Raw genomic sequence first — 11,055 nt, 5'->3', positions numbered from 1 at the left:
TTTTCTCATCAGAATAATGAAGATCAAAAATAGTTTCTCTTTAATGAGCTGTTGTGAAGATTAAACAAGGTAATACTGGGAAAGTGGCTACTGAGTCCAGAATAAATGTTCAGTAAATGTCAGCATTTGTTTTCTCCCTGCCTCTTTGATGACTCCTGGGCAGGGAAGGACAGGATTGCCCACTGAATGAACCTGGAGGTTCTATCTGAGTTGCCAGGCAACAACCTTCAGGGACCAGCGGCTCCCTCTCCTTGAGCAGGAGGAGCAGTATGGGCTTTCAGCTTCCCTAAGGGCATTGGGCGCCAGAAGCTAACGTTCCAAAACAGCTCCCCGGAAGAGCTGACTCCTGAGTCTGGATTATTTATAAGGCAAGCTCTCACACTTGTTCCATGAAAGGGTAGGGATCCCTTCCTGGAACACCATGGCTCTGTGCCGTGGCTTCTTGCACACTTCCTGGTGGGAGAGATGGTAGGACCAGGTAGCTCATCTTGCCATCCGTAACTTTCCTGTGAAGCCTGCTCTTTGCCCACACTGTGTGTCGTGGTGTGACCTTCACCTACCTCCCCACACCCTTCTTTGAACCATCTCACTCCTCACCTTTATTCTCTGAAAGCATGACCCCCAGGGTGAGTCCTCTGCCTCCTTCTAGAGCTGGATATGCTCACTCCTCCGTGATTTCATCTGCTCCCAGGTTTTCAAATATCACCCTTGTTCTGAGGGTTCCTGTCCAGGCCATGTCCCCAAGTTTCAGGCCTGGCTGAACACTGTCACTTGGACCTGGCATCCTTAAAATCTTCAAAACGTTCAAAACTGCACTGGCTTTTAGATTTCTTCTTCCTTCATGACAACAAACAAAAATAAATGAAAACAAGTCTTGTCCCTCCTAGGCATTAATTTGGTAACTTGTGCTGCCATATATCTTGTCACCCTGGCCCCAAATCTAAAGGTTCCTCCCTAGACGCTTCGCCCCATGGACAGGCACTCAGCGCAAGAATCTGATCTCACTGCATGCCCCCACCCCTCCGTCCTCAGTGCCTCCTGCACACCAGGAACAGCATTCTGGTCTCTCTCTCCTGCATGCCACCTGAACACTCAGTCCAGCTAATTTTCTCCCCTGCTCAAACACCATCAGTGCTTCCTTCTTTCTGATACGTTAGAACTCTTCACTGTGGCATTGGAGGCTCTCCACAAAACTGTCCACTTCTAGATTCAGTTGCTGCTGCTCCACTATCTATACTCTGAGCCCAGTCAATGGGGGAGCTCACGCTCCCTTCCACTTCTGACACTCCCTACCCTCCAGGATGCTGCCGCTATTGTCTCCTCCCCTTTAAAACACCCTCCTGAACCACCTCTACCCATCACAGTCCCACGCATTACCCAGCTCATCTCAGATGCTCCCTTCTATCTTCTGAAGTCTTCTTGTGAGCCTGTCTCCACTCAGCTTTGAGAAGAGAGCTGTGTCCATGCTCTTGTTATTTTGCATTCTATTTATCATCACACAAACACCTATCTAATGCTCCTCCCAATTAGCACATATGCCCTTGAAGACATATGGTGAAGACCCATTGGTTAGAAGCAGTCTACACAAGGCAGTGTTGCACTGGCCCTCCAGAACTTGTCTGTTGACTGAACTGAGCAGGGACTGATTTGCCTGGGGGAAAGAAGTCTCAGAAGACAGGGGGCTGGCTTCATGTGTCTGCAGGATTGTCTACCATGAATAGTCTCAGGAGAGCTGAGCTCAGACCAACATCTCTGCCTCTTGTGGGTATCCTGGATCCTTGCACAGTGACAGCCATCTCTGTGAGTTTTCTAGCACCCATCCAGGGTTAATTCACCACTTCCTTCACCCCTCTAACCTTCTGGCTCTTTGAGCAGCAGGCTCATACAGAGAGATGCTGTGCTACTTTTAGAAAAGAACGTGTCGGGCGTTTGCTGCCATCTAGTGAGGAGGTGAGGCTCAGCCTCTTGCAGAAGCCAGAGGGATCCTGTGCTCTCCCCAGGAGCTGGCTCCAGGAATCCAGCACCAGTGACATGGACCATGTGGGGATGGACAGGTGTGTGTGCCAAGGGCACAAGTCATTGCACAGAACAGATAATATTTAAGCCCCTAAATTGTAATCTGGAATAGGCAAGACCATATCCTTCCAGACCCTCCCTTACCTCCAGCCAGGCAGTGTCCCTGTTAGAATCATGACCAACTATCTTTTCCAGAAAACTTGGTAGGAATCTGTAAACACTGAGAGTTCGTAATTGGAGGCCTCTTCAGGAAGCTGTAGATAATCCCCAGGGCCTCAAGCAGGACTGGTTGTGGCTTTAGAACTGGTGATTTCCACACAGCTCCTGCAGTCCTGCCTGGGAGTCCCTCTGGCTCTGTCTCAAAAGTGCCCTAGTTCTGGGAACAAGCACTCCTCTGCCGCAGTATGGCGCAGATGCCCGGGCTCCACCTGGTGAGTGATTGCACACACCCTGGGTTATTGTAAGGAACAGATGAGATTATGCATGGCAAATGCTTAGCCAGTGTCTGACCTGCAGCAAATGCTAAGTCTATTAGATATTGATAATGATTAGATAATGATGTTACTACTTTTACCAGTGCTTCAGAGCACAAGGCTGCCTACAAAACTCACAAAATTTAGGCCCTGGACATGAATACATTGAGTCATGGTTAGATCTTGTGTACAATGAAAATAAGTTCCCTCTTAATATGCCACAGCATCCAGCTTTGGCCTTACCTCCACTGGACAGTGAGGGGCAGGGCAGAGGCTCAGGGCTCAGACTCCAGGCTGCTGACAGGCACATCACCTCCTCCAGCCTGTCAGAGGTACAGGATTCCAGGGCTATTTCTGCGGGATTTTCCTGAGCCTAGATTATTACACTGTAGTTCTTTGCCCCCAGTCCAGCTAATGTCTTGCTTGGCCTCTGGGAATCTCCAGTTTTTAGGGAGGCCCTGGGCTACTCCTGGGGCCAGGCCCTTCTGATTGACTTGGTTGTTCTCTGGGCTGTGTTTCATGTATATATTCAGCCAGAACTGAATGTAGGGCTCATCAAATGACTGAGGTCTCTGGCTAACCATTATGTCTTATGGCTCCCCTGCCCTGGGGTCCAGGTGTTGTGCTAAGTGGGGTGCACTCTCCATCCAAGGTGCCCACTGCAGATATTTCACCGGAAGTGAGACTGTCTTACTGGTTCCAGTCAATGGTGTGTTCAGCCAGCTCTAGGCAGCTCACAAGAACTGACTGTGGACATCTTTCCCAACTCTACATTCAGAAACATCATGTTGGTAGCTTGAAATTGGTCATGAAGGGAGTACTCACCACAGAAATCAGTAAACACTACAAATCATGGCTTGTTTCTTTTTTCCTGAAGAGCAGTTATTACGCACTTATCAGCACACCACTGGCTATCGCCTTTAATTCCAACTTAGGTACCACATTTAAACCATTACTCACACAAGCACCAAACAAAAGAATTTTTAGTGTATTATCCGAATGAAATGCAAACTGAAAGCTTCATTTATTTATTTTTTCCCCACATATATATAACAGGTATTGCAGCTAGTGAAAGATAGGGTAGTAACTGACACAAATCATGATCATGCTTTTAGGTTTGAAATAAACTCAAAATATTCAACATTGGCTAAAAAAGTCTGCAATAAGTATTTATTGGCAGGTTTTGAATTCTCACTTAGCATGCAAAAGAGCTATATGTGATAAGCCACATACTTTTACTGGGGAAAACATCCAACAAAGGTATTGGGCACAGTACTCAGGAACACATGGGAAACATAATTTAAAACTTTAATGTGTTTTTTTGTTTCTTATTCTTTTGACATAATTCGAACTGTGCTTCGATCCTCATGTTAGTATGTCTTCTATAGACCTTTCTAATGTCTTTTTCTTTGTTAAAACTGTACTGGTAGTAATAGTCAGGCACCCTTATCTCGATAAGAATCCTTTGATGTGAGCTTTAAAATATTTTCTTTCAGCCAGGAAAAAAAGGAATGGCTAGTTCGAAGAGTTCTAGTTTTGAGTACTTGTTTGTACACAGAGCTGCGGATGGCTTGGAGCTCAAGAGGCCGGAGGCAAGGCTTGGAGGCTGTGAGGTATGGGTGGAGGTGTGGGGCTCAGTCATAATGGACCTTGCCCTCGGCCACCCCAGAGCTGGGTAAGTCTCCATTGGAGAGTGTCTGGAGGGTTGAATGAGGCCTGTCTTTCAAGGTACACTTGGTCTTCATCATGTACTTTCGAAAGGCCTTTTGAATAACAGCAGCACATCTTTCCTCTTCCTTCCTTTTGGTGGTGGTGATTATGGGTTCATATAACTTCTTGAAAGGGTTGGCCTCCATGAACTTCTCCTCTATCGCTGCTTTCATGCTATCCAGGCCACTGGACTCACCAAGTACCCTCGTGGTGAAAGCGAAGAGAATATCCAAGCAATGGAGACGATCTCCACTCACCATTGGCAAGTCCATGACTAAAAATTGGTATTTATTTGGCTTTGCCACTCGCAGAGGCTCAGGAAGGGCATCAGCAAAGTCAGAAAGGGCAGAATATTTGATAAATTGTGTTGCTTCTGGGTCAAACTTTTCCCAGACTTCGTAGAACATTTCAAAGTCATCTTCACCCAAAGGGTCCTCACTTTCTTCAGTGGCTACATTGAAGTTTTCTAAAATCACAGCAATATACATGTTGACCACAATGAGAGAGGAGATGATGATGTAAGTGACAAAGTAGATTATGGCTATGGTAGAGAGGTGACAGCTCTCTGTCTTGGGGTCACAGGAATTATTTGACTTTAACATGGGGCTGAGGAGGGCATCCCAGCCTGCCGTCGTGGTTATCTGGAAGAGGCAGAGCATGCTGCTTATAAAAGTTTGGAAGTTGAAGATGTCATCAATTCCAGAATCTTCCTTCACTTTGCGAAAAGAGTTCATACCAAAAATGGCATAAATAAACATAACCAGAAAGAGGAGAAGACCAATATTAAATAGAGAGGGCAGGGACATCATCAGAGCGAAAAGCAGAGTTCTGATTCTTCGTGCTGCTCGAACAAGTCTCAGGATTCGGCCAATCCGAACCAAGCGAACCATTCTGAACAGTGTTGGAGGGAAAGGAATCTCGGCCTGGGTTTCCAAGGCAGAAACCACGGTACCTAAAGACAAGGAGGAGGGTCAATGAATTTCCAGCAGACAGATTGATTTTAGACATATCCTGTCTCTCCTGCTTTCAATCTGAGTGAGACCAACTTTTTACCATTACTTTTCAGCTTATGTACAAAATTAAGAAGTTTTTTTACCCATATCAGGGAAAAAATATATATGTGCCTTAAACTGGAGAGCAATCTTCAAGGTTCATACAATTTAGATAGGAATTTAGATGGGTCAGGACATCTAAAAAGACCCTTCAAAGAAAAGAAATAAAATGCAGTTTATTACTATTTTGTAAGTTACCTAATGGACTTGAAATACATTATCATCTATGTTGGTCATTTAAAATCACTCATGGGGTAGCAAATATAACAGTTTTCCATATTTATTATATACATAGAATGGAAAACATATAAACTATTGATGGAGTCATTTAGATTACAATGCAAAGAGAAATTTCTGCTACTGAAGGTTGGCTTGAGTGTGAGCTATCAGTGGAAGTTGTACACCCCTAACCCCAAGGTTTCTTAAACAAACAGGTTCTCACTGTAGAGAAATTTGAACACAGCCTGCTGTAGGCAAGGACAGAGCTAGAGAAAGAAGGTAGTGTTGCGTTGCTTGTCTTTGGGCTAAAACCGCCAGAGATTTCTCATCTTTGTCAATACGCTCATTCCAAGGACTTCTGGAAGTCCAAACTCAAAAAGCTACGGGAATAAATTGGAGACAGTTTCTCTGTTATTGTAAATATCCCAGAAGTGGCATCTCAAGCAGAAGTTTCTGCAGACTGCTGAACATTTGGCCTAAAACATCATCCTGTTTTTTCATTGCTTGCTCTGCAAGCAAGTGATACAAGGATTTAAAACAACACACATTTTGACCCAAATATTACAGAATGGCTTGAACATGCTTGCCTCATAGACACAGGGCCTTGTTCTTCCTCTGAGGATCCTCTAAGGTCATTAGGTATGATGGACAGCCAATTTTTTTGAGATGTGGAATTTTTACCATTTCAGCAACAACTGGAGGAGGTCCCTCCTTTAAGGTCTGCTTCCTCTGTGAATATTTCTTTGAGTAATCAAGCTCACAGTAATTTGTCTTTCCTGTGAGCTCAGTTCTTTCGTGCAGCAAGTGATTTGGGGTTCAATTAATTTCTCTGTCTTTTTCTGATTCCTTAATGTGGTAGGTCTTAATTTTGTTGTTGTTCAGTCACTCAGTTGTGTCCAATTCTTTGTGACTCCATAGACTGCAGCATGCCAGGCCTCCCTGTCCTTTACCATCTCCCAGAGTTTGCTCAAACTCATGTCCATTGAGTTGGTGATGTCATCCAACCATCTCATCCTGTGTCACCCGCTTCTCCTCCTGCCTTCAATCTTTCCCAGCATGAGGGTCTTTTCCAGTCAGCTCTTTGAATCAGGTGGCCAAAGTACTGGAGCTTCAGCTTCAGCATCAATCCTTCCAATGAATGTTCAGGGTTGATTTCCTTTAGGATTGACTGGTTTGATCTCCTGGCTGTCCAAGAGACTCTCTAGAGTCTTCTCCAGCACCATAGTTCAAAAGCATCAGTTCTTCAGCACTCGGCCTTCTTTACGGTCCAACTCTCATATGCGTACATGACTACTGGAAAAACCATAGTTTTGACTATAAGGACCTTTGTCAGCAAAGTGACGTCTCTGCTTTTTAATAGGCTGTCTAGTTTTGTCATAGTTTTTCTTCCAAGGAGCAAGCATCTTTTAATTTCATGGTAGCAGTCACTATCTGCAGTGATTTGTGAGCCCAAGAAAATAAAGTCTGTCATTGTTTTCATTTTCCCCCCATCCATTTGGCATGAAGTTACGGGACTGGATGCCGTGATCTTCATTCTTTGAATGCTGAATTCTTAGGTCAACTTTTTCACTCTCTTCTTTCACCTCCAAGGGGCTCTTTAGTTTCTATTCACTTTCTGCCATTAGGGTGGTATCATTTGCATATCTGAAGTTATAGATATTTCTCCTGGCAATTTTGATTCCAGCTGTGCTTCACAGCCCAGCATTTCACATGATGTACTCTGCATATAAGTTAAAAAAGCAGGGTGACAACGTACAGCCTTGACGCATTCCTTTTGAAGCAGTCAGTTGTTCCGTGTCCGGTTCTAACTGTTGCTTCTTGACCTGCATACAGGTTTCCCAGGAGGCAGGTGAGGTGGTCTGGTACTCCTTCCTATCTCTTGTAGAGTTGTCCACAATTTGTTGTGATCCTCAGAGTCAAAGGTTTTAGCGTAGTCAGTGAAGCAGAAGTAGATATTTTTCCAGAATTCACCTGCTTTTTCTATGATTCAATAGATGTTGGTAATTTGATCTCTGATTCTTCTGATGTTTTTAAACCCAGTTTGTACACCTAGAAGTTCTCAGTTCATGTACTGCTGGAGCCTAGCTTGAAGGATTTTAAGCATAACCTTGCTAACATGTGAAATGAGTGTAATTGTGTGGTAGTTTGAATGTTCTTTGACATTGCCCTTCTTTGGGATTGGAATGAAAACTGAACTTTTCCAGTCCTGGGGCCACAGTTGAGTTTTCCAAATTTGCTGACACATTGAGTGCAGCACCTTCATAGCATCATCTTTTAGGATTTTAAATAGCTCAGACAGAATTCCATCACCCCTATTAGCTTTCTTTGTAGTAATGCTTCCTAAGGCCTATTTGATTTCGGACTCCCGGACGTCTGATGCTAGATGATGATCACACCACCATGGTTATCTGTGCCATGAAGATCTTTTTTGTATAGTTCTCCTGTGTATTCTTGCCACCTCTTCCTAATATCTTCTGCTTCTATTAGGTCCATACCATTTCTTTCCTTTACTGTGCCTATCTTTGCATGAAATGTTCCCTTGGTATGTCTAATTTTCTTAAAGAGATCTCTAGTCTTTCCCATTCTGTTGTTTTCTCTATTTCTTTGCATTGATCACTTAGGAAGTCTTTCTTATCTCTCCTTGCTATTCTTTGGAACTCTGAATTCAGATGGATGTATCTTTCCATTTCTCCTTTGTCTTTCGCTTCTCTTCTCAACTATTTGTAAGGCCTCCTCAGACAACTGTTTTGCCTTTTTGCATTTCTTTTTCTTGGGGATGGTTTTGATCACTGCCTCCTGTGCAATGTTACAAATCTCTGTCCATAGTTCCTCAGGCACTCTGTCTGTCAGATCTAATCCCTTGAATCTATTTGTCACTTTCACTGTTTAATCATAGGGATTTGATTTAGGTCATACCTGAATGGTCTAGTAGTTTTCCCTACTTACTTCAATTTAAGTCTGAATTTTACAATAAGGAGCTCATGATCTGAGCCACAGTTAGCTACCTGTCTTGTTTTTGCTGATGATACAGAGCTTATCCATCTTCAGCTACAAAGAATAAAATCAACCTAATTTCAGTATTGACCATCTGGTGATGTCCACGTGTACAGTCACCTCTTGTGTTGTTGGAAAAGGGTGTTTGCTATGACCAGAGCATTCTCTTGGAAAAACTCTGTTAGCCTTTTCCCTGCTTCATTTTGTACTCTGAGGTCAAACTTGCCTGTCACTCCAGGTATCTCTTGACTTCCTACTTTTGCATTCCAGTCCCCTATGATGAAAAGGACATCTTTTTTGGTGTTAGTTCTAGAAGGTCTAAAGAAGGTCTTGGAGAAGGAAATGGCAACCCACTCTAGTACTCTTGCCTGGAGAATCCCATGGATGGAGGAGCCCGGTGGGCTAAAGTCCATGGGGTCGCAAAGAGTCGGACACGACTGAGCAACTTCACTTTCACTTTCTAGAAGGTCTTGTAGGTCTTCATAGAAGCATTCAACTTTATACTCTTCAGCATAGTGGTTAGGGCACAGACCTGGATTACTGTCATGTTGAACAGTTTGCCTTGGAAACGAAGAGAGATTATTCTGTCATTTTTGAGATTGCACCCAAGTAGCGTAGTGCATTTCAGACACTTTTGTTGACTTTGAGGGCTACCCCACTTCGTCTAAGGGATTCTTGCCCACAGTAGCAGATATAATGGTCATCTGAATTAAATTCACCGACTCTGGTCCATTTTAGTTCATTTATTCCTAAAATGTCAATGTTGACTCTTGCCATCTCCTGTTTGACCACTTCCAATTTACCTTGATTCATGGACCTAACGTTCCAGGTTCCTATGCAACATTGTTCTTTACAGCACCAGACTTTACTTTCACCACCAGACACATCCATAACTGGGCATCATTTCTGCTCTGGCTAAGCCTCTTCATTCCTTCTGGAGCTATTTCTCCACTCCTCTCCAGCAGCATATTGGACACCTACTGGCCTGGGGCTGGGGTGGGTGTTTACTCCCTCAATGTCATATCTTTTTGTCTTTTCATACTGTTTGTGGGGTTCTCAAGGCAAGAATGCTGAAGTGATTTGCCATTCCCTTCTCCAGTGGACCACATTTTGTTAGAACACACCATGACTCATTCATCTTGGGTGGCCCTACACAGCATGGCTCATAGTTTCATTGAGTTATACAAGGCTATGATCCATGTGATCATTTTGGTTAGTTTTCTGTGATTGTGGTTTTCATTCTGTCTGCCCTCAGAGGGATGAGGGTAAGAGTTTGTGCAAGCTTCCTGATAGGAGGGACTGGCTGCAAGGAAAACTGGGCCTTGCTCTGGAGGGCTGTACCTTGCTCAGTTAATCTTTAATCCAATTTTCTGCTGATGGGAGGGACTGTGCCTGTAGTTTGGCCTGAGGTGGCCCAGTCCTAGAGTCTTCGGTCTATGGTAGGCTATAGGCTGTATGCTGCTGCTGCTAAGTCACTTCAGTCGTGTCTGACTCTGTGCGACCCCAGAGAAGGCAGCCCACTAGGCTCCCCTGTCCCTGGGATTCTCCAGGCAAGAACACTGGAGTGGGCTGCCATTTCCTTCTCCAATGCATGAAAGTGAAAAGTGAAAGTGAAGTCGCTATATGCTGCTGCTGCTGCTGCTAAGTCACTTCAGTCGTGTCCGACTCCTAGCGACCCCATGGACTGCAACCTACCAGGCTCCTCCGTCCATGGGATTTGCCAGGCAAGAGTACTGGAGTGGGTTGCTATTGCCTTCTCCAATAGGCTGTATGGTAGGGATAATGGTGACCTCCTTCAGTTACTGTGAGCTCTACGATGCCTGGCACTGCCTGGAAAAAGTTCAGCAAATAGTGGAATGAATGAGCTGCTCTCTTCATATTGGAGGAAGAGCTCTTTAAGTGCTCAGATGGTTGCCCCAGACTCATCATCATTTTCTAACTTTATTGCTGCTGTCAATTTCACCGGGACTTGTGCTTGAAACTGACTAATAAAGATTAACAGTCTATTTAACCATAAGCATGTTGAAAAATCTATTACTAAACCTTATCTACACAAGTTTCCATGGCTAAAAAGTAGAACAGACTATGAACTGTACCATTTCCTTGGTCCCTGAAACATCTGCGTTGTTGCTATCATGTTAAGAACCAAAATATTTTGATCCAGCATATCTGTTTATTGCATCCTTTCTGAGATAAAACAGAAGCTTCCACTTGTGAAATCCGTTTTCACTGCCTTCATGCTCTTTGAACAATGAGAAGAATCAATCCGTAGGCAGTTTTATGCAATTATGGTTAAATTATCAGTTTAATTAAAGCAGACTTCAAAAACCCAGAGTAAAATCTTATAGCTTAGTCATGAAGAATTTACCTTCGAAGTTAATGTATGTGGATGTGTGTGTATATGTTTCATGAAAAGGTGTATGGCAATAACCCTCTTTTTCTCCCTATTCTTCTTCTATAAACCTTAAGGTTAATTTCTGTCCACAGTTAAGAAAAATATAGTGATTATAGAGTGAAGCTAGTTGGTGAGTGAAACCCAAGCAGTTGACACACTATGTAATTTCCACTATAATTGAAGTGAACATGAGATA

General features: G+C 43.7%; 1 protein-coding gene across 1 annotated transcript in view; it reads right to left on the bottom strand.

Moving 5' to 3' along the window:
• Positions 1 to 4,123: 4,123 nt before the first annotated feature.
• The window catches only part of SCN11A (sodium voltage-gated channel alpha subunit 11), a 77,642-nt gene continuing 70,710 nt past the window's right edge, over positions 4,124 to 11,055 (bottom strand). Inside the window, exon 26 of the mRNA XM_052648062.1 lies at positions 4,124 to 5,151. Within this exon, the coding sequence (XP_052504022.1) occupies positions 4,124 to 5,151 (1,028 nt within the window). The remainder of the gene's footprint in view (positions 5,152 to 11,055) is intronic.

Source organism: Budorcas taxicolor, chromosome 1, assembly GCF_023091745.1.
Source record: "Budorcas taxicolor isolate Tak-1 chromosome 1, Takin1.1, whole genome shotgun sequence".
Classification (NCBI taxonomy): Eukaryota; Metazoa; Chordata; class Mammalia; order Artiodactyla; family Bovidae; genus Budorcas; species Budorcas taxicolor.
The sequence above is the reverse complement of the archived record's forward strand: the minus strand, read 5'-3'. Positions and strand labels throughout refer to the sequence as shown.